A 25,347-nucleotide genomic window follows, 5' to 3' on the forward strand; every position below is an offset into this window, starting at 1 on the left:
GAAGCAAAAGTACAATAAACCTTAGCATAGAATTGAAAAGGGGCACAAAGAATTGAAAGAAGGGTTTCATGTTTTATTGCATTGCATATTCCATATTGAGATTCAATATTCTGTCTTTATATTCATGAAGATACTTGAATCCTCTGTCTTCACGAACTACTTTCATGGCTTGTAAGCCTTTTAATTTACTCCCATGTGGCATTTTTTTTTTCAACAGAGCGGGTCAAAGACCCAGCTAACCTATATGTGGCATTGCTTATTAGTTGTAGAAGCTAGAAACTAGAAAGTTCTCCAATGCTACCTCCCATGGGAGTCTAGATTGTGTCTCAATTTCAGTGTGATTGATTATCCCCTCAAACTAACCTTTTGTTTCTTTGAGTCTATCATAATTCCTATATTCATGCTAATCAATCCCTTGCAATCAAGCTGAAAATTTTATCTGCTATAATTAGATTAAAGTGATATTTTATTTTGATTGAGGGTGCTTACTCCGGTGCCCCAACATTCAGACGAGTGTACCATACACTAGTGATGTGGGCCAATAATATTAATACATCTGTGTTGACATGGATAAGTAAGTGGTGATTGAATATTAATTTTAAACAATCATGTATTGAGCCTCGTATTTTTTAGTTTTGTATATACAACCCACATATTTTTTATTTAGTTTTTAATAAGCACTTCACTCTCTTCTTATCTCCTTCTTCATCCTAGAATAAATAGAGCATGCCCAAATTAGGTTATCACCCCCGTTTCCAACCACCGCACCACCACCCTTCTTCTTCTTGATTGGGTCGCAAATCTTCCAACATCGTCCAGACTCCAGATCTGAACCGTGGTTCACCAAGCTTCGAATCAGCCTCCACAACCAGCACAAACCCAGAACCAAACTCAGAACTGAGAGATCGGTAGATCGAGAGAGACATCGAGGGAGGAGAAAGAGGGCTTCAGACGGTGATAAAGTTTTGAACAAAACAATGATAAAGTTTCGATCTTGTATGTTTCAATTTGGAACAAAACCTCTTAAGAACAAATCTTCAACTTTTCTGGGTTTCATTCAATTTGTGGGTTTTCCAATTTTGGGGCAATTTGTTGGTTTCTTGAGGTAGATTTTCACTTGCAATTCGTTGGGGCAAATTCTCTTGGAGCAATTTGTGGGTTTTACAATGACTCAACATAGGTCTGTTGTCATTATAATTTTTGATGTACACATAAAGGAATGGCTTGCGAGGCTGCTATATATATATATATATATATATATGACAATGGTGGTGCAGCATTACAGATTTGGATAATTGTTGCAAAGGAGGGTGGGGCTAATATTGGATTTCCCTTTGTTCCTGGAAACTATGATATTTCAATTCTCCTCTTTCTTTCTCAGATTTTGATCATTTTGTAAATGTTGTTATCTTTTGAGGCTGATACATAAATTATACGTAAATAGAAGTATTTTGTCGTATATACATAATTGTTACGTATGTTGCATTTTTTTTTAAAAGTACAGGTGTTAAATAATTTGTGGTACAACTCATTCAAGCTAACTTGATGGAATTGAACATCTAAAGTGTCAAATTACCAATCGATTATACTGAATTCCACGACATTCTCAGTGCATACCAACAATCAAGTACTGGTATTGGTTGATGGTTCCTTCATTCAAAAAGGCAATTTCAACTTTTATAAAAAGATTTTAAACAGCTCAGGAGGTACTCTGGCGCATTAATATATAACATTACGGCTAATACATCCAGAAACACACCCTAAAACAAGGAGAAAGAAATAGATAAAAAACATTTTATGATTAATAAGCTGGGAACCACATGTTTAGTGGGACCAAACATATCAAATAATATCATTTGCACTAATTATAGGGCAGTTAACGCTCACAACCAAGTACTGCACACCACAGTGCAGCATTAAAACAATTGGTCCCTTTGCATGATTCACAAATAAAAATAATTCAGTCTTGTGTCTCCTACTGTTTAATGCGTCCCCTACCACTTAGTGCGTCAACACTAAAGCAAAAGGTTAAACTCACAACTATCTGTTGCCATTGTTAACAATTTCAAAGAGAATGAGTTTTACAACAGAGAGGTAATGAACATTGACTAAATTTCAGAAATAATTTTGGAGATCATAAATTCACAATCTATCCCCAAAATTACACAAGATACACAAAGTGTACAACTTAATGAAACAACAATACTCTTTTCTTTCTGTCACTATTAGTATTTGTAATTTTGTATCTGTAAATCCAACAATTCCAGCCAAATCATGAGGCATAACAGTAGGATTAGAATGGAGATTACAATAATCAAGTGCTTAGTAAAATAAATATTTTGAGTTAATATATATAAAGTGTTGTTATTACTATCATTTTATTATTATTATTATAACTTAATCTACAAAAATTCAACCTCTGTACAAAGGAGACCGCTCCTGAACAACTTTAGACGCCTTGGACTGCCGGAAAACCTTCATCGGGCTCGGAAAGGACCACCCTCTCCCCTTCGTCCGCGGTCTCAATTCTCCATCGCCGCCAAAAACCGCCACCGACCTTGACCTCGCCATCACCGCCTTTTGACTCGCATCGCCGCCGTCGACGTCGAGTTCCTCCGCCAACACTTTCTTCACATCCCAGCCGTGCTCTGACTCGCTGCCCTTGTTGCTTCTCGGCGGCTTAAACATTGACCAAAACGACCTCGCAGACCTGCTCCCGTTAACAGCCGGCGATTCCCTCGCGGTACCAGGATCCAACACCCTATCACCACCAGAGAATCTCGACCGCGACCGGAGAAACGGAATCGCTAAGGAGCGCGAGCGACGGAGCCCTGGGTCCTTCTCGATGAGATTATTGACTTTTCCAACCGAGCCGGTGCCGTCTCCAGAGGAGGAGGAAGAGGAGGACGTGGCGGCGGAGCAGGAGCAGGGGCGGACGGTAGCGCAGTCAGGGCAGAGAATAACAAGGCGGTCACGGAGGCAGGTGGCGCAGATTCCGGTCTTCCTCCGCTTGGAAGGGTGTTTGGTGCACTTCCAAACCTCTTCTTCGTCGATGTATAACGCCATTTTCGTCTTCCAGGTTGAGCTTTTTCTCTCTCTGTTATTCTTTGTTGGTGAATCGTTTTTTTTTCTGAGTTGCGTGGGTGAGGAATATAAAAGAAGTGTAGTTAACCATGGTTAAGGATATGAGGGGGCATTGTTAACTAGGGTTAGTAATAGTGACTGTTTGGTGAACAAACGCCGCGTTTTGAGTAACGGTTCGGGTCAATTGCTTTGAATGATGGTGAGTGGGGGAGTGGTTATTTTATTTTATGATTATGATTTGGTCCCTGGTCAGGTTCAAATTAACAGGAAAGCCATTGGTGAGTGTTTTAACTTTTAAAAGAAAGAGGTGAAGGGGATGGGAGGGAGTTGTCGTCGTGGGCATTTTCACATCTGTGATGGGACTTCTAAGCAACCAAACAGCGAATGATAGGGTTCCACTATCAGTAAGATTATTACTTCATAATGCTCACTTTTCATATTACTCTTCATTGATTTTTACCTTGATCTGAATAATAAAACAAGAAAATCAATATATATGTTCATTTCTTTTAGGGTTAATCATCTACTTGGTCCCCGCCTTTGTCTCGTCGTCTGAAATTAGTCCCTCCTCGGAAAATTTACAAATCTGGGTCCTCTCGTTTGCAATAAGTCTGGAGCCGGTCCTCGCCGGAGCCCGGTGATGAATAGGCATGCTGACTAGATAAATGAGGCTGACGTGGCAAGAGAAAAAAAATTAAAAAATTACATGTCAAATTAATTACCCAAATAAACCCTAAATTAATTAACAAAATCAATTCCCCAAATTAATTCTAAACAAAATCAGTTCCCCAAATGAATTCTAAACAAAATCAATTCCCCTAACCAGCCACCACGTCCCTTTTCATCTTCACCTACGAACCCAGCCACCATCACCCAGAAATCCACCCCCACCTCCAGCAAGCTCAACAACCCACCAACCCCACCCATACCCAGCCACCGAGAAACCACCACCCAAACCCAACCAGACCCGCCAGTCACCACCACCACCCTGAAACCCACCCCCACCTCCTGCAACCTTAACAACCCAGCAACCATTTACTTCCCTTTTCATACGACGACCACACGAACACCAAAGAGAGACTGACAAAGAAAGAAGAAGAAGAAGCAAAACAAGAGCAAAGGGCAGATCGAGAGCCTCGCGCCGCCGTCACCTCCTCTTCTCCAGACCTTGTCTGTGCCATCGCCATCTCCCTCTCCGATCTGAAGCTCTACACGCCACCACCTCCGATTGCCTTCGTCGCTGCTGCTTCTTGCTGCCCTAACCCAGCGCCGCCGTCACCAATCTCCACCTCGTGAAGCTCCGACGACGGCGAGGGTGAGGGTGAGGTGGGTGTGTGTCGAGCTGGAGAAAGTCGCGGTTATGGTTGGGGGTGGAGGTTGAGGTTGAGGTTTTAGTGAGTGGTGGTGGGCGTTTGTTGGGGGTGGTGGCTGTTGGGGTTGGGGTGGTGAAGAAGAAGAGATGATGAAGAGGAGAGAAGAAGAAGAAACAGAAGCAGGGAACCCTAATTTGGGGAAATTGGGAATGATCTTAGGGTTTGAAATTGGGATTTGGGTTAATTTAGGGGGATTTGGGTTAATTAAATCGTTTATTTATTTTTTATTTTATTTTTTATTTTTTTTAATGCCACGTCAGAAAAAATTATCTAGTCAGCAAGCCTATTGATCACTCGCCGGAGCTCCCAACTCCGATGAGGACCTGCTCCACACACTTTCCAAACGTGAGGACTTAGATTTTTAAATTTTCCGGGGAGGGACTAATTTCAGACGGCGACACAACCACAGGGACGAATTAGAGGATTAACCCTTTCTTTTAAAGTACTAATATATACATCACTAGAATAGTCCATAGAATTTTGATGTTAATTATATGCTTAATTACTAATTTCATATACAAGTTTGGTTTTTTTTTAAATAACAACTTATTATGAAAAGTAAAATAAACACAATATTTAAAAATACTTTTTTCTTTTGAATTTTTTGTTGACTTTATCTTTATTTGAATGAATAAATAAATTTCCATAGACTTTTCACTTGTTATTAGTCTTTGACAATCAAATGAATTAGTCAAATTCTCATTTGAATTTTCAAGTGCTTTGAGTTTCAGCTTAGAAAGAAAAGGAACTTAGAGTTTCAAATTAGAAAATATTTGTTTTATGACAAAAAGATATAAAAGGCGAACCATCAATTTTATGCAAGACTTTATCGTTTTATAAGGTTAATAACTTGAAGTCTTGAATATGAGATACAAGTATGCAATATAACTTTCTTTACATTTACCATTAACTTGGTATCGCACAATAAATATATAGCCATCAAACTAATCTCTCATTCAACAGCTGATGCATTAAGTGGTAAAAATTTGATAATTGAGTTTTTTCCATTCACAATAGTAAAAACTAAAACTCTAGATCCCTCACTTAGAGATAAAATATTGAACTACTATATTAATCGTTCTTTAACTATAACTTAATTTTCCCGGACTGATTATTTTTCAATATTGTAAGATTTACATAACTCAATTGTTATGGGATTCAACAAAATACGTAGTAACTTTAAAAGGGTCAAAGCCATTGAATCATTGGATTTGCGATTGTTGGGTTGAGGAAGCCACGTGCAAAGACAACGACAATAGAGGCAGGGAGGAGCAACACATCTTTGACAAAATCTCGATAGCGCATCTAGTTATACGATGCATTCTACACTTGGGTTATTAAATTAATAATGTCAATATTTATCAGCTCCATTTAATAGGAGATTAGCAGGAGAAATTTTCAAACCCATAGAATTCAGATTCAAATGGAATGCGAGAAGTCTTCATGTGCCAAAAGTTTAGTAGTATAATATTAAAGAAGGAACATGAAAGGAAATTATTAACTTTGCTCCTGAGTTATCATTTATAGACATCTATTGAGTGTAGATAAGATATTCTCAAACATAAATGAAGAGAAAATATCAAAATAGATAAGTAATAGTATGTAATAAGAAGTGAGAAATATAGAGAAAAGTAATGTATTTATAAGTCTCTATACTATTTAAATATATAACTCTTGACCCCTAGATGGTGATAGAAGTTGATTGTGATGAAAACATTTTGTTGTGGCTATTTTTTGACAATCATTTTATTTGATGTTTTGTTGGGAGGTCTTTTCGAAGAGACGCTTGTGGTAAACGGTTTAATGCTTTAATAGATTTGCAAGTTGTGAGCATGACCCACTTACTACTAAGTACTAGTAGTAGTTAATTATTACCTCTCAAAGTACACTAATTCATACCGTCCGAATTTCAGTGGTACTAATTGCGGACGTTTTGTTTTGCACGCAGTTTCTTTTTGGACTCAGATAATAATACTTAAAGAAAATATGTTAGTAATATTGATTTTAACAACCTCTTTTTAATACTCATTGTTGATTTATTAAAATTATGTGGGGTTCACTTAAAAAAAGGGATTTCACCTCCAATTAAAAAAAATCACATGAATTTCCATCACTTAATAAAAAATATTGGAAAAAGAGTGTTAGAATCAGTGTTACCGACTAATCTCAAATTAGAATTACTAGCTCGGCTTTAACTTATTTTTAATTTGGGTGGAGTCAGGGCTTGGTTATTTTTTTTGGTCAAAAGGGCTTGGCTTTTTTTTTTTGGTCGAAGGGGCTTGGCTTGAACAGTTGAACTTGAATCAGCTAGGCTTCAAATGTACTCTTTGACCAAAAAAAGGCTTCATATGTACTGCAAGAAAAGGGCCATATAGCCTAGTATAGAAATGCGGGCCTGACAACTCGCATTTTAATCGGCCCAACTCACCCAAGAGACATTATAATAAATTAATGATTGTTCTATAAACAAACATTAGACATTTATCTTGATAAACAAACAAATATTGCAGGAGTGGTGTTGTGGACTTGTGGTAGGTAGCAGAGTATTGTGACAAGAGTTTTTCACCATTAGAGAGAAATAAACTTATCTTTGATTGTTTATATATTTCTTTAATTATTATTATTTATTTATTGAAAGTTTGATATTTCTTTAATAAGAACATTCTTCAGGTTGTTTGGTGTTTAAATTGGTATTAATCAATCACCTTTTCAGACTGAAACATATAAAAAAATTGGAGTGACCAATTTTAATAAACCTTATTTTACAATGCCTAAACATATTTAACCCAAAATAATATTTTCGATTTAGAGTTGGTTCAATAGAATACTTTTTTTGCACCCAGTGACCCAGGTCCAAGGTATCCTCAGCCACAGCCATGAGACAAAACACATAGGGTAGATTTCTCCCAACAACTTGTGAAATTCAATCTTGAGCGCATTATATTTGTCATATTGTGTTGTGTGATGACACAATTGTAATGAATGAATAGTTCAATACCCAATTAATTTCAATGTCCCTCCCAATCAAATGTCTATACCGGCACTTGAATTTATGCTCACATCCTTATGATGTATAGTTTACTTATTTCTTTTTATTTTTTATTTTGGTCAAAAGTATATTGAATAAAGGCCGGTTTAGGGCCCAAAGCCCAGTGGGCAGTACAACAAAGTCACACGGGCATTGGAGCTAGTTTACTTATTTCTAGAACAGCACATTGTTAATTTTTTCGTGTAAAGTCCATTGATCTATGGGCCTTATTTCGCGGAGATGTTCACAGATTTTCAAGTTTAGCCCATTGATCAAAACAAAAATTCAAGTTGGCACAACATGAATTGGCCCACTTAGTGTCAACATGGGCTTTAAGCCCGATGAAATATAAATCTGTTACGATGACAAAAACAAACTGTTGGGCACAACTAAATATCCCCATCTCTCCATCCTGACACTAGTCACTTACAATAAAATATGTAGGGAACTGCAAACAATACATAGATGAGCAGTTTTATTTCTCATTGATCATTTAGACAACCATTTTTATATATAGTGGAACACATTAAAATGATGTATATCATGAATCATGTTTTTTTAAGTAACATGAATCATGTTTTCACTATTAACGTTTTTTGCATATTATTTACGGTATGCTCATTATATACTAAAATTAATTTAAAGAGAGAAGTCTTTTTAACTCATAAATCATAGACAAAGACATGCAAATTTTACTACTTCCTGAGATGATTCCAATCCAATGATTGCAGTTAGTTATCTGCAATTTTTCACAGGGTAGGTTTGCAATTTTGCATCATGCGTGTGTTTCAGTAATCCATCATCATTGGACATTTGTTCACAAGGAGAAAGACACCTGTCCTGCATAATTTGACTACACTTAACTATTCAACAACTTGCTTTTCTGTAAATATCCATGTACACATCCCAAACTTGGCTTCACAATTACAAGTTAGGCAGCTATCCATTAATTTCCGACAACAATTCACAAAACTTCAATCCTTTCATTATTAGTACTACTATTTATCACACATGATCACACCACACACCCTGCCAAAACTTATTAATTGTTCACAATAATACAATCTCATGTTTTCGTCCGGCCTCAATCAAATTTAGTTCATTATTACTGTTTTTTTCTTTCTTTCTTCCAATTCCAAGCCAAGCCCTTTGTTTTGGACAGTTTTACAAATAAGTTGGAAGCGACAAGAGTTCATCAAAGGGGATTTCATGGAATGAGCAAAGTGTGCCCAATACTACTGTATATTATTAGGTAATTGGTCCTGTCACAGGGTGGAAGAAAGACAATCAAATGAGTCTTCTGGTCTGAACTATCAATTACTCTACAATTATTCCCCCTTGGTACTAGGTTTATGTCAAGTGGTAAAGAAAAATTAGAATGAAATAGAACAATAGTACAATACATACATTGTTTCTTTATATACAGAACATGAGTAACCGATACACACGTGGAAGAATGAAGCCAAATCTATAGACACTTAAAAAAAACGAACTAAAGTATAAATAACTAAACATCCCAAACACTTGACTTTCCCCGTACTAGCTAGCATGCAGTTGTTGTTAACTCAACTTCTGTCCTATCATATGTACTGGAAAAAGAATAGGAAGATCTATTAGAACTTAGGATCCAATTGCAAAGTATGAATTTTGTTGGGGGAGATAAGGGAGCCCATGGGCTGAGGAGCAAGACATCATGAGATATCGACGCCACATCTTAACCCAAAACCTTAAGGCATTAGGTTTATGGGTCACATCTCTTATAAAGTCTTCTCCTCACCCAAACTTAACCAATGTGGGACTCCAACTCCGCACTTGAATTCTCAACAATCTCCCCCTCAAGTGCAAGTCACCTTCACATTACCATGGCCCCCTCCGCGTGGAAGCATATCCACCCTTGCACCACCGCGTAAACGGAACCCGCCGCCTAGCCACACTGCTAGGAAGACTTTCGACACAAGGAGCCGTAACCATGGCTACACCAACCATCGGCTCTGATACCACTTGTTGGGGGAGACAAGGGAGCCCATGAGCTGAGGAGCAAGACATCAAGAGATATCGACGCCACATCTTAACCCAAAACCTTAAGGCATTAGGTTTATGGGTCTATCTCCTTATAAACTCCCCCTCTTACCTTGACTTCTCCGATGTGAGACTTGACTCTAACACTTGATTCCAACAAATCTCCCCCTCAAGTGTGACTCCTTCAACCACATCACACATGGTCCTCCCGTCTGCGGAAGCTATCCACCTTGCACCGCCGTTCGCTGCCAACGGAGCCCGCCGCCTAGCCACACTGCTAGGAAGACTTTCGACACAAGGAGCCGTCATGGTCCCACGAACCATCGGCTCTGATACCACTTGTTGGGGGAGAGTCACGGCAAGGGCCCGTGGGGCAAGGTCGAGGGGAAACACCTAGGAGATCTTGGACACCACATCTTAACCAAAAACCTTAAGGCATTAGGTTTATGTGTCCATCTCCTTATAAACTCTCCCTCTTACCTTGACTTCTCCGATGTGAGACTTGACTTTAACATTGATTTCAACAAATTTAAGTCTGATGTTGAAAGTATGAAATTTTAATTTCGAGTTTATGCAGCCTTAGGTTCTCTAAATACAGCAATTAGTTTCTGTGGTCTGGTATGGTTCTTCCATGATTCAAGATCAATGGTTAAGAAATTGTGGATAAATCTCAATCTGGATGAAGATATGCTAAATTAATTCAAATTAGCCTTTCTTTTAAAGAAATTATTGTTTAGTCACTTCAATTGCTTTGAAAGAAAGGTGCTAAATAAAGTTAATAATGTTATGATTCAACAATTACAAATTTTGTCAGGTCAAAGTCAAATTGTGAAGGACAAAATTTCTACTCAATGACCAGTTCTTACTTTTGAAGCTCTGCATTTAAATTGAATCACTAGATTGATGCTGTGATATTTAATGATAACGAGTGAACTATTTAAAATGAAAATGAAAATTCAGATTCTCAGCTCTGGCCTAGTAGTTATCCTCAGTATATATATATATATATATACAGAATTCCCTGCATAATTTGAATAGGCGACCTGTGGATTATGCAGTAAATTGGCTCAATTATGGATAACTAATTTGACATTTTTGTTTCACAATGAATGGGAAAGAGTTGTTACTATTTGATTTCTACAGTGGCTATATATAACAAGAAATAAGTCATTTGAATTAGGGACAAAATTGAAAGTACTGCAGTAAGGAACACGCAGGGTTGACAAGGCTAAACGCCCAACACAAGAAAAAACAAAGAGAAGTAGGGACAAACTTCAAACTTGTTTTCACCGGCTCTTCCATTACAACTAAAAGTCCTGCAACTTGCACGGTCCTACGTACCCTGTCTATCCAAACCCATCCCTCTTGAAATCTATGTCCCAATCTAGTTACATTAACTGAATTTATTTTCAAACCATGGGAAATGGGAGGAGAATCTTAATTATCACATCCAAATGAAAAAATGCACTAACATATAATAATGGGAAAACTTATTACAAGTTTTACATGTCAGGAATCCGGACATAAAATCTCCACACTTGCGGAAGCACGCCAAAAAAACTAGTAAGGACTGAATTGCAAACTTTCACAATGCAATTTAAAAACAAAATTGCAAACTCTTACAACCCTCACAAAATAAATTTCAAGAAAATTCAGGAAATTTTCATTGGAAACTCAGGTGTCCCACTTCCCTGCATTAATCCACAACACACTAAAAAAATTAATTGTATCAATCATCAATGTTTTGTGTACAGGTAGAACCATTTTCTTTTATCTCCTTTTAGCATTTTCCAATTTTTCATACAGTCAAGATTCCCTTCTTATAATGCATCTTAGATTCGTCTGAACTAAGCTTTTTGTGTCACTAGTCATCGTAGTTATCCAAAGTGTGATTCACATCAACTCACCACTATGGATTGTATTAAAGTTGAAAGGGGTCACTTTCAATTCTTAATTTCTTATAGCATAACTACAAAGGCAAAGCAAAATTTTCAATATTGTGTGCCCCCAAAAAAGCATGTAACTTGGCCGTGTACCTTTAATATTACTGTTCGTATATATATCCCATTATTTCAATGCATAATAAACCTTTTAGGTTGCCATATTCACTGCTGCAACTTGCTGAATATTGACAGCGAAAGTACTACTTTCATTATTTTTTGTTATACTTCGTTTTCTTCTTTTTAAGTCTACTAATAAACAAAGACACTATATAATTGTATATAGTCCATTTTCCCTTGTAGTTATGCATTATTAGCAGATGTAGATTGAATACGCATGACGGCATATGATTGTCATAAACTTATAAATTTTGTTGGTATTACCGTATTACTTTTCTCTTATAGCATGGTTGAATTCTCATTACCTCATCATCAATATTTTTAGTCATTAGAAGTTAGTCATATAATTTTTCCTAGAAGAATTTACAAACATGTTATAGGAATCTTCAGATTGGATGTATAACATTCTTTTAGTGTGGGTGCCAACATATAGTATAGTTTTGAAAATGGGACTGGATTTACCGGGTTTGACCGGGAGCCGATCAAATGCGATCGATTCATTTAAAAAAAAAAACAAATAGATCTCAAATTCAACCACGACCAAGAACTTGTGAGTCCGGGTCAAAATTAGTGCCACTGAACTAGTCATAACCACCGGTTAAAGCAATCATGTTTCAAAAAAAAAAATCTAAAAAATCAGAAAAATACCTATAGGGTTGATTAACTCTTCAACCCTCATTGACATGCTAACAGTTGAGGTTAATTGTTTTGAAATTTCCCAAGTATTTATGGAAGCAAATGTTTTTACCGATAGTTTAGTAAAACATGGGTGTCATTGAGATTCTCAATTTGAGAAAATACCATTTGAACTGTGATTGTTAATGTGTAATACTGTAATATGTGCTGGTGCCCCAACTTGAATTCACATGGTATATTCTAAAATGAAAAGAAGAAAAAAAGAAAGGTAAAGAAGGAGGCATGGTGCACGCACGGCACGGGGTCGGAAGTGTGATGCATTTAGCAGTCAACGCACACGTGCGAAAGGGTGTGGTAAAGTCAATGGTGGTGTGCCTTTGAGAACGAGTGCGTGGGGTTCGGGAGCTGAGGCTGCTTCCCTTTTTGACCCTAACACAAGGGACCAGGAGGAAGAGAAGAGCTACTAGCTAGCTATATGAAAACAAAAGCGCACCACTTTCACACACGCAAATTCAACCTCAAGTCTCGTCAATATGGCAATATTGATCCACTTTTCACTGTTACTCATACTCAATATTAGAGGTAAAAACATGCATTCATGGTAGAAACAGAATTACCCAATTTTCACCTTAAGCTCATACCTAGTTGCAAACGTCAGAGTCTCTTGAAACATGGAATTCCGTGGTGGTCACGCGTAGATATTTTATTGCTAATAATGATTATTAAAACGTATATTCAATGTGTTTAATGGCAACGAAGTCATACTCCATATTCCATAATAATTCCAATTTACTATATTAATTTGTTTTTGTTTTCTCAAAGGCTTGTTTTAATGTGTTTGTCCAATGGTGGTGTATCAACTATCAAGTTCATCAGTGATCGCAGGCAAGGGAACTATGGGCAATTGGGCATGGTCCACATTAATGCAGCACCTTTAATTTTTCAAAGCAGAATAATATACAAATATCTTTGCTATTCCACCCCACGTAACACCCCACCATTATACTATAATATAAAATATAATGTCTTTCTAAGCTCAATGAGGGGTTTATATGTAAAGAGTCATGATCTGTGCTTATCCACTGATTAATCGGATTGATCCAAGATACGCTTCACAAAACAAAAACAAATATAAAAAATCACATTTTCAAGCATATATACACATGATCCAATTTGATTATAAGCATCACATTTATTTTGGTGTGCGGAGGGGGGAAGAGATCACCTCTATTAGTTTAATTTATTCTATACTCTAGTGCTTCCTTAAATATATAAATCTAGCTCAGTTTTCAATCACACATGATCTCTTGGAAATTAACTAATTATTTGGAGTTGTTGAAAGTTTCCTAGCAATTATTGTGAGGTCGATAGAGAATTTGGGGAAACCAGGAGCTTTGCTGGTCAAGCCATAGGTGTTTAAGTGTTTTAGCAATATATGTGGATTGGGTCCAAATTCTCTTTCAACTAATGCAAAAATTAGGGAAATTGCTTCTACATGTTTATAACTCTATCTGTAATTTTTATGTGATGTTATTAGATTGGGGTAGTAAGAATTTAAAGTTAGAACAATTCATCAGGAATTCGAGAGAAAGTAAAAAGAACTTGAAGCTTTTAATATTAGTTGAAATATCCATTAGAATATATTTGCGAGTTGAGTTTTGGAGGGGAGGAGATAAATATGGCGGCTTTTAAAAAGTCTTCACTTGTTTGATTGTCAGTTTATGAGAATGGGAAATTTTTGAATCCCGTCAAAAATCCCGCCAAAATTCTCTCTTAATTATATTTTATGATTTTTAAATTTGGGGTTTAGAACTCTCAAACAAGGAAATGACTTATCATCCAGCCTCCCCTCCCTTCTCCTCTCCTTTCTTCCCTCAAAGTCTTCCATTCCCTTCCCCTAAAAACCTAGAAACGTTCCCTTATAGTATCTGTAACTTATTTCCAAACACACACTATTTATGGCAAAAATAAATTTATATGTCATGATGAGATTGCACATTGATGAAAGAATTTTTCATCCATTAACTACTTTTAAATCATTTCAAGAATCAATTGTAGTATAATATTGAATTTTATAATATTCATAAGAATTCAACATTCTAGTTGCTCTAGGAGTGAAAATAAGAAAAAAAGTTCCTTAAAAACGAAAAATCAAAACATTTTAGAGATGTTTTCTACTTTTGTTTTTAATTTCAATGAGAGTTTTTCAACTTCGAAAAACATATCTCAAATCATTTATTTTTAAAACGAATTAAAAAAATTGTTTCTTTCTCAAAACGTTTTTTAAATTCAGAAAATAACAAGACGATCAAACAAGCTTAAAATGTTTTTGAATTATTTCAAGAGGAATACATTATAACATTTAGTATTTTAGATGTATAAAAAGTAGAGAAAATAGGGGATGCACTGACAGTGTAAACTTGTTTTACACATGCACTCAATTGATTTCCGCCACATCAGTAATTTATTAATTTACTAATTAAAATTAAAAAGATTTGTAACTACTTAGTCTTATGTGGCATAATGTGATTGGACATCAGTGTAAAACTTCTTTACACTGACCGTGCATATCCATTAATCTCTAAAAAGTATTTCATATTTCTTCAATTCTAAAAGTAGGATAATCTATAGGAAGTTGAAATACAAAAATACAACATTTTATAAACATAAAAATTGGCACATGTTGTCGACACTCTTTGTCTAAATTGTGGCAGGGTTGAATTGAAGAATATTGCAGAATTTTGATGGAACCGTAATGGCGGTACGTAGCACTATTGAGTAATGACATATGGTCTTCCATTCAGCCACTAATTGTTGATTGGAAATTCCCCCCAAATTTTATTTTGTTTTTATTTATATATCTGGCCCTCTCCTACACATGTAATATTTCTTATTCTATCTCATACAATCCTCCATACAAATACAATCTCTTGGATAATTAGCCACCGATTACCTCAAAACCAACACATAGCGCCATTATACTCTACCTCTTCTCACCGCCTTCACCCCTCAAGAAGAAATTTTTGAACCACAATTTTATAAATAATGCATTCTAACAATCAAAGATACCGGTTGGTCTAAAATTCGAGCAAATAGACCTAGCAGGAAGTTCAAGGTCCCACTATCGAGTCTACAGATGTTTACTGTTTACTAGTTCAAATTCGTCTACCACAAAATAGTGACAAACATCCAACACTTGAAGAGTTTATTATGAATTTTGTAATTTGTGGTGCTTTTAAACCGTCATAAATGCTAACAATTGTCATTTATACGTAATGCATATTTGGTTTTAAGTTGAACGCAACTTAATCTTTAGAGATCGAAAATTTCTTTTTTTATACATCTGAAAATGAAAATTTCTTTCATATTTCAAACATTTTGAAATCTTGTAACACGTATTTTTAGATTTCAATCCAACTAATGTGATTTTTAACTGAAAATCAAATATATACTTAATTTCAGTTTCAGTTGTTTTTTTTACAGAGGAAAAATAATTTATGTTTTAAGTTTAACTAATCATTGGTTTTTTATTATTATTTGGTTACACAAGTTAAAAGGAAAACTCTATGATGACTTTAACATTTTAGTTGTTGCTTGCTATTATACGTTCAAAAAAAAACTATTATTTCTAGAATCAAATTAATTAAATAAGTGGTTCTGTTATTGACTACAATTAGGGATGGCCAACCAAGACCTAACCCACATGATTAGGGCCAACCTGATGCTTACACTTCCTACTACATTTATTAGGCTTTATATTTATTTATTCACGGAAATGTTTCAAACACCACATACTAACTTGTTATCTTGGTTATCTCTACAAATGTTCATTTTAATCAAACATCATAGTTCATGTTTGGTTGAGAGCTTTGATTAAATTAACAACATTTTACATTGAACAAACAGAGAATTATGACGGGAATAGCAAAGGCTTACATATAGTAGGGACAAGGCCCAATATAGCTAGCACATTAGAGTCAACAATGGCAAGATTTATCATATTAATAACCAATACAAGTTGGATTAGGACAATGGCCTGAACAGCCTTAAAAAAACATCAGATGTTTTACCATATATAAAAATAAAAAAGTGTGCCGTTTTAGTTTTATAAACATATAAGATGACGAAATTATGAAAGCATGCCCAAACCCATGCCTACATGAATGAATTATGTTTTCTTCACACCTCATTTTGAGGTGGAATGAGGTGGAGGAGGAGAGAGATAGGAAGAAAAGAAAAAGTATAAGAGAGAAAGTATGAGATGTGAAAGATGATAAAATGAGAGAGGTAGAAACAAAAATAGGTGAAAATGAAGTGTTTAAAAGATGAGGTGTGTATATATCATTACTCCTACATGAATACTACTTGGTGGAAAAATTGCTGCTATCACTGATAATGAAAGCAAAATTAATTAACAGAAGAAATTATAAAAATTGATAACATCAAAGAGAATGCGAAAGTGAAATGTTAAATATTTAAATTATATAGGATAAATACTTGAATTAGTTGATAAAAACATATCACTTCACTTCATAAGGTTGTGTGTTTAACTTTCACAGCTATGTGAGGATTGTGTTGTTAGGGGAAATGTAAGCGACTTATGAGCTTAACGACTTGTTCTGACATGTAGTGATGACCTGAGCCGAACTGATCCAAATTTTTATTAAGCAAGATATGAGGATTAAAAAGGAAAGAAGGAGGTGGGTTCCTTAAGCCCAACGCATCTTGTATTAGGTTCGAGGTTTGGAGCTAGGTTTGGATGAAGACTTTGTGAGGATAAGAACGACCCCTAACCCTCTCACTCTTGTTTCTCTCTCTAAGACGCCATCTACCGCTTACACAAGTTCTACAAGAACCCATTCCCTCCCTCATAGCCCCCACTCTGCTCTCTACTTTCACTTCACAACTTCTCTCTCCTCTTCTCTCTCAAGAAAACTCCCTCACTCTCTCTTACATTCATCTCAAACACACAAACTCTGTTCCAAACCACTCTGTTTTTCAATATGGCAATAGAAAACCAAGACAACACCACTGTCCGGGAAATCAAGCCCAAGAACAGGAGAATCATGGTATAAATTCACATACTCATTGTTTTTTTTATGATTCTACCTAATGTATATGTTCTAGTTTTTCTTGGGGTCTAAAGGCATTGTGAAATTGAGATTCCATTGTATTTTGCTCTGTTTTTCTCTGTTTTCCCCTGTTTTTCCTCTGTTTTGACCTCTAATTCTTGTTTTTCTGTGTCTGATTTAACAATTTTTTGGATTGATTTTGAATAGGGTGCTGGAGGACCTGAAGAAGATGACAACAGGTGGCCACCATGGTTGAAGCCTCTGCTGAAAGAGAACTTCTTTGTTCAATGCAAGTTTCACGCTGATTCCCACAAGAGTGAATGCAACATGTATTGCTTGGACTGTATGAACGGTGCTCTCTGCTCTCTCTGCCTCGGTCACCACAAGGATCACCGTGCAATCCAGGTTTGTTACCTCATTCAAACAACTTTGCAATCTGACACATTTTTCGGTCTTGGTCTAGCACAGTGTCATTGTCATCAAATTCATCACTTTTCCTTAAATAGAGGCATAGAGCTACTACTTCATTTCATTCTTTTTATGGATTTTGGTTAAAAACACCACCTTCCCTTCCCTGCAGAGATCTCTGAACTGCAATTAATTAGTCCATTTGTCTAAACCATGTCCTGCATTTACCAACTTCTATAGAATGGTGTGAAAGTAGCCAAAAATGTCAGGTTTTCAATGCAAGTTTAACAAGTTTTTTTTTGTGTTGTGAACAGATTAGGAGGTCCTCCTACCATGATGTGATCAGGGTCTCTGAGATTCAGAAGGTGCTGGACATCACTGGCGTCCAGACCTACATTATCAACAGCGCAAGGGTGGTGTTCTTGAATGAGAGGCCTCAGCCAAGGCCTGGGAAAGGTGTCACCAACACTTGTGAAGTCTGTGAGCGCAGCCTTCTTGATTCTTTCCGCTTCTGTTCTCTGGGTTGCAAGGTATCTTTCTTTACCATCATTGTCTTTTTTCCCATTGTATACACTTCTAAGGATTTTAAAGAAAAAAAAATCTTGGAAAAAATGGGTTTTTTTGCCTACTTTTCAAGCGAATTGAGCAAACTTTTTAGTTCAAATGAGTTGACTTTTACTGGTAGCAAGCCATGAAAAATGGGTATGCTCTTTGATTCACGGGACTCTTGGATTCTTGAATAGATTTTCTTTTACCTTAATTTCTTGAGAGCATTTAAGAATCATCAATGTTTGAAATCTTGGGATTTGAATGTTGACTTTGAATGCCCAATTTGTCTTTGTTACTTTTAATTTGTGTTCAAGTTTGAATGTGTTCTGGTTCAATGTTGATTAATCAATGTGAATGAATATGAATTGCAGATTGTTGGAACTTCCAAGAATTTTGAAAAGAAGAAGAAGCTCTCAGTGGCAATGGCATCAGATTCTGAGGATTCATACAGCAGCAACAGTAACCATGGCAGGAAGAACATTCACAACAACCACAACAACAACAACAACAAAGTCCAGAGCTTCTCACCATCCACACCGCCTCCAACTTCAGTTAATTACAGAACAGCCAAGAGGAGGAAGGGAATACCTCACAGAGCCCCAATGGTGGGGCTAGTCATAGAATATTAGATATAATGTGGGTATTTTTAGGTTATATATTTGCTACATGATTCTATAAGTACTAATGCTGAAAGTACTGCAAGTTCTTTATGCTTTTTCTGTAGTGGTTTTCATGTATATAGAAAATCAACCCAATAGAAGTGTAGCAACTAGCAAAAATAAAGTCACCTGTGAAATAGTTGATGGTGGTGCAGTTAGCAACCCGTGCGTGTTGTGTAGCAAAACAAGTAAAGTCTCTTTTCAAATTTCAACCTAGTTTAAGATGATGATAATGATGATATGGTTAAGAAACTGTTATAGGGTTTGGGTTTCTAGAGTAATTATACCTAAGTTTTGGGGCTGTTAGTGTAAATAGTGGTGGGGGGAAGAAGACAAATGACAATGTACTACTCCTTATTATGTCGACATATGGAATAGAAAATAAAAGAGATTTTATCACAATGTGTTGTACTTCAATTATTTTTCCTCTCCTCTTTGATTAACTTCTGAGCTAGATTCATTCACATTCATAATAATATCCACTCCTCTTCATTTTCAATTTAAATGAGGTGTGTATAGAATTTTCCCTTAATTTCCCAATGTGATTGTAACCTGTGTGCTGAGTGGCCATGAATATTGGTGGTGGTGAAGGTATAGACAGTGGGGTCCACTGTAGCCGGCTTATATGGGAGTGCTCGTCAGCATGCGCACGTGCCAACCTCTCATTGGTGTTTATGAAAGCTATGTATTGGTTCTTGAAAAGAGAGTAGGTCACTCAGCCGCCCTCAATCAGAAAAAAATGTATATTATATAGATTATAATATTATATTCTATAGGCGGTTCCGTAGTACCTTGGTATTTCATACCGTGGGGTCCTCTGTCATTTTGATCCAACGGCTGCGATTGAGGAAAATTGGACGGATGAGATCTTCTAATCTGCCCCCAATCATGGAGTAGATTCCTGAATGGGGAAATCGGAGGGCTGAGAATCGTTGAAGTAACTTTTTGTTAGTGGACGTATAAAATAAAACGCATTAGCCAAACTGCCAAAGCAAATGACATAGATTTGTCGTAAATTTCAAGAGGTTAGTGAAACTTGTTGGGAACTTTCTTAGATTGCCAATTTGTTGATGGGTCTAATCATGAGGATGGATAAAGTGATGATCAATGGAGTGATGCTAAACGTGAATTTTCCTTCCAAGAGTAGGGGTGTGAGTTGACATAAGTTATGCGTTTTGTGTTGAAATTTCCTAATTAGATGGAATTTCCTTATCACCCCTTTCATAGGGAAAGGGTCTAATCAGGGTAAGGGTCGTTTGTTGATTGCTGTATAGGGAAATTTCCTTATGAAGAATTTCTAAGATTTTAAGGATGGAGAAAGACCAGTGCAATTGTTTTTAACACTTTTTACTGGTTAAAATATATGTTAGGTTTAGTAAATTATGTGATCCTCACTCAAAACTCAGTAAAATCTGCAGGAATATCAATTAGTTAAAGAAAGAGTATTAAAAAAAGAGATGAAAATCAATCTACTCATTTTGTGTCCTGTCTATCCCACCCCTCACATTGTACGTATACCAATTTAAAAAATACTATGAATACTCTAGTTGTAACCTAACATGGGTCATTTTACATGATGTCTCATATTTTATTAAGGTGAGAATGTGACTGGATGGTTAACTCAATAGTATTTATCAATTGAGTGTTGCTAGTATTTATCTTGAAAATAATGTTGTGAATTGTTGAATCAGCTGATATTTCTTAGAGAGAGTGATTTTAGATTCTCATCACGAGGAAAAAAATCAAAAGTTTTTGTGTGCGCTTATTTACATTTAACAAAAAACAAATTTTTCTCAATTATTCCTAAGATATAATATCTCGTTAATATGTCTATTAACTATTACTAACAAAAAATCAAACATATATTAAATAAGTGTTGGTCTAGTTGTAAGTAATCAAAATTTCTATAAGAATGAAAATATAAATTATATTCGAGAAAGTCATAATTTTTTAGGAGGAAAATACAACAATTTCTTTATAACAGTTGATATGACATAATCCACCAACCAAGTCATCTTTCTCCAGCAAGTCACTCAAAAAATGTGGGATGTTGGATTCATATCTCTCCTAATCAGTCGGAAAGATTACTTTAAACCAATCTTCCTCATATGAACGAGTTCATAGAGGAAAACAACATTTCCTATTTTAAGGAACACATCCAATTGCTCATTGTGGATGTAGGATCGGAACATCCTAGAAGCCTAAAAATCTTATAATGTGTGTTTGAGCTTCTGTCTTTTGTCAACAAATCATGTTTAGATGCAGTGGCGGATCCAGGACCCCGGGGTCAGGGGGTTCAAATTTTTTAAATGAACACATCGATAAAAATAGTGAGATTTATACAAAAGAAAGAGAAAAAAAAACAAGGCATACGTTCACTTCTATTCATAATTTTTCTGATATCTGGTCCATATATAAAAACATGAAAACCATAAAGGATCATGGTTCTGATTATATCTTCTCGCCAGTGGCGGATCCAAGACCTTAAGGTCAGGAGGTTCAAAATGTCAAGAACTGAGAATTGTATGTTTGAATTGTGTATCCTTCTGTTGGAGGATTCTCATATATATAGTATAATACAATCCCTAAAAAGCTGCTAAATTGTTATAACTACTATCCTATGCTAATTAAAGATATAATTACATAATTGCATGATTACAGCTCTGCAATAACGTAGGAATGTTGCAGTAATTCTGCCAGCTAATTCCATTGACATCCCCCCTCAAATTGATGCTGGTGATTCTACAAGCATCAATTTGCTAACTAGGAAATTATGGTGCTGACGTGTCAATGATTTGGTGAAGATGTCAGCAATTTGAACAGATGTGGAGACATGAGGTAGAGTGATAACTCTGCGGTCATAGGTCCACAATTCCCTTAGAAGTCATTTGCAGAAAAAGGGACGAATCATACTGACTTTGTGTGAAGGAAAAGCCAAGTAGTGTTGTTCGAAACTTTTCAAACCATACCCTTGGTGCCTGTTTCAAACCATATAGTCTAATACTATCATATAACTTCAGATTGGTTAATTAATCCAATTAATTAAGAACGCAATTTATTTCACAATTTCCTTAGTTTTAATTCACTTAATATTCAGATCCAAACCCAGAAAGGGGAAAACTGTGAAAGAGAAAGAAAAAAAAACCGATTTGGAGAATGGAAAAAGGAAAAATAAGTCAAAGGGGTGTTGGTATGAAAAATTGGGGTAGATTATACATCAAGTGCACAACAACCTGTGAAGATCGACGAGCGAGGAGAGTGGGACGCGCGGCGTGACGGGCGAGGACGAGGAGGGAGGCGCAGTGGACTAGTTTGGTGGCTTGGTGGGTGCTTGGGTAGTAGGGTGGGAACCTGTGAAAGACTTAGGGTACGCCGTACGCGAGAGAAAGAGGGACAAAGTGATAGAGTGAGAGTAATAAGTGAGTGTGAGTCTTTGGTGCAAATAGGTGCAAAATTTGGTCTACTAGTATAATTTAAAATTTTCAGGGGGTTCAAAAAAAATTTATATACAAAAAAAAAATTATATAGGGGGTAAGTGCAATTTTTTTTTTTGTTCAGGGGGTTCATTTGAACCCGCTGAAACCAACACAGGTCCGCCACTGTTTAGATGCATGATTGCTCTTGCTCGGCTCTTTCGCTTCATTATCCAACGACTAATTTCATGGCTTTGATTATTCTTACATTGGCTAGTTCATACGCTGCAGTTGTTTTTTCAGCTCTCCTTACAATTTTTGTTGGATGTTAAAAGAATGTAATTCATTATTTACTCTCATTTTTCTAAAGTTTAACTTGCTTCCCACAGTATTAACACTTTGTTGCACCCTTGGTTTCTTATAAAGTACTAGTATAAACATTATTAGGAGTATGTAGTTGTTTTTTATGGTAACTACACAATTTAAAAGCTTATTAATTGATATAAAATTTGACTGTAACACCCATATTTAAAGTTGAATTATATGAAATTAAAATAATGATAATTATTGGTTAAGTGGTTGGTAAGAATTATGATAGGTAAAATTTGGAGATAATATATATGAGATATAATATAAAATAAGAATGTAAATATAGAAGAAGATGTGATAAATAGTTTTAAATTTCTAAAATAACAATAATTTCGAAAAATAAGTAAAAAGTTAAAACAACACCCATTTCAAAACAGAGGCATCTTAAAAAAAAAAACCAAAGAAACACGGAGGCGTAAAAATTTGCAACATATTTATTTGATTCCGTCAATTATTACTTATCATGACATTGCTCTAAAGACTTTGACCTCATTTATTTTTTAAAAATAAAATGAAATAACACATTTCCCAACCTATCAGACAGGGGAAACTGTGAAGACTGAAGACTGTTAAATGTTTTATCATGCGATTCTTTTTCTTTTCCTTTGTGTCATTTTGCCTTGTTTTTCTTTTACAGTCTTCAGTTTTTGGAGTTACTTTTGCTAGCAAGTTTTCTTTTTCTACATTATCATTAAAATATTATTATTGCATTAGACCGACTTTGCTTTGCTTTTTCGCTCACGTGCCACCGCGTGAGTCATACGTTTAACTTGTAGAAATGCCTGTTCCACACGTTATTTCTTTTTTCTCGTTCGGCGTTACAATTTTTTATATTTCTTTTTACATTGTAATATTTCTTTACATAAACGTTTAATTATATTCCGGCACATCAATAATAAAAACATTATATATTTTACTTAAAAAAATGTAACTATTTTTCTTGCTCGCAATTGGTTTTTAATGTAAAATTGTTTCACATAATGTATCAAAATTAAACTCTTTAATTTAATTATTTCAAATTTGTTTAATTTAAAGAAATTAAATTAATTATATTAGATCATCAAGTTCATCGGATTTAATGTGATTTTACATTTCTAACAAGATATAAAACCCGTGCGTTGCACGGGTATTATTTTTAGAATATTTATCAACATTATATAAAAATTATGATAGTTTAAATAAAAATAAGAAATAGATATTAAATATTTTTGACTTATAAATTATAATAAAATAAAATAATTGTGTTAAAACATTTTATAATGAGTATTAGAGTTTTCTTTGTGTAAATAATTAATACTATTCAAATTTAATAATTAGAATTGAATTGATTTTAACAATTTAGAAATGTATATATATTTAATCATACAATAAATTATGAAGTGAATTTAAAACATTTCTAATTAATTAATAAGTTTTAATATCACCAAATAAATTATAAGAACATTTTCTTATACGTTTTATCAACAATTAATTAACTTTAACTTTGATAATTACAATAAATTATAGTTTTAATAGTCGAAAATATTATTTAGTAAATTTTTTTTATTCTTAATTATTTTTCTCTGTTATGCTTCTTTAAATTGATCTTTTTTACTAATATATAATAGATCAAAAATTATGTTTAAATAAATTTCTTTAAAAAATACACACACGTCATACTTAATAATGTTAATTTAAAACAAATTATAAATTATTTATTAATAAATTATAGCGGCATTTTTGAGTTTCAAAACTATTTTTCTAAATTTTTCATTAATAAAATTAATTAATTTTAAGTATAAATAAAGTTTTCCATATAAAAATATTATTTAATAAAAGTTTATTCTAAAAATATCATCTTGTGTACACTCTATACACTTTTAATGTATATAAAAGATTATTCTAAATGACTTAAATATTTATACTATATAAATTTTTTATGTCTTCCATTTGTCACCAAAAAAATAATATAAATTTTTTATGTAGGTAAAATTATTTTATAAAATAAAAAAATAAAACAAAACAACATTATAGTCAATATTAAACAACACATGTAACTATTAAAAACAATTCTAAGTATAACTTTACGAAAAGAATTTAATCATTTACTAATTTTGATATTTCATATATTTATTTTATATAAAATATATTACTCTATATAAATTTAATTATTTTCTCAACTTGAGGTCAATAATTAATATTTTAACCACATATAGAAATTTATTTTAGCTTTTAATTAAATGTATAGGAAATGAAGATAAAAATGAAGATAAATAAGTTTATAAATATATTATTTAATGTTGGTAGTTCAATAGTTTTTGACATTACAATTTATTCAATTTTAATTTTTTTATTTAATATATTTATTGCAAATGAAATTCTTTATTCTTAATCTATTTTAATATAGAGGTAGAAATTACTTGATGTATTTAATGTAAAAAAGCTCAAGTCTCCTTTATATATATATATATATATATATATTAACTTCAATTCTTAATGGTGAACGTTTAATTAAATATATAATCTGAATAATTTAATGAAAGAGAACTTCAACCGAAGGTTTTTTTTAAACATAACTTGAACTGATGTTATGGTTGGTTGATTGGACATAATGAAAGAAGAATCAAATTGGTGATACTCTGTCCCTTATATGAGGACGTCTTCGGGAAAAAAAAATATGAATAATGTGAAAAAAAAA

General features: G+C 34.5%; 2 protein-coding genes across 2 annotated transcripts; one reads left to right on the forward strand and one right to left on the reverse strand.

The window, feature by feature from the left end:
• Positions 1-2,192: 2,192 nt before the first annotated feature.
• On the reverse strand, positions 2,193-3,132 carry LOC130740143 (uncharacterized). The gene has a single exon (XM_057592651.1). It carries the CDS (start codon positions 3,064-3,066, stop codon positions 2,413-2,415), a length of 654 nt encoding a protein of 217 aa, XP_057448634.1. The 5' UTR covers positions 3,067-3,132; the 3' UTR covers positions 2,193-2,412.
• A 13,871-nt stretch (positions 3,133-17,003) lies between these two features.
• On the forward strand, positions 17,004-19,290 carry LOC130740144 (protein RGF1 INDUCIBLE TRANSCRIPTION FACTOR 1-like). The gene is made up of 4 exons (XM_057592652.1): positions 17,004-17,269; positions 17,480-17,677; positions 17,995-18,210; positions 18,601-19,290. The coding sequence occupies exons 1-4, from the start codon at positions 17,204-17,206 to the stop codon at positions 18,856-18,858; spliced, it is 738 nt and encodes a 245-aa protein (XP_057448635.1). The 5' UTR covers positions 17,004-17,203; the 3' UTR covers positions 18,859-19,290.
• The last annotated feature ends 6,057 nt before the right edge of the window (positions 19,291-25,347 follow it).

The sequence above is a fragment of the Lotus japonicus genome, chromosome 2, assembly GCF_012489685.1.
Source record: "Lotus japonicus ecotype B-129 chromosome 2, LjGifu_v1.2".
Lineage (NCBI taxonomy): Eukaryota > Viridiplantae > Streptophyta > Magnoliopsida > Fabales > Fabaceae > Lotus > Lotus japonicus.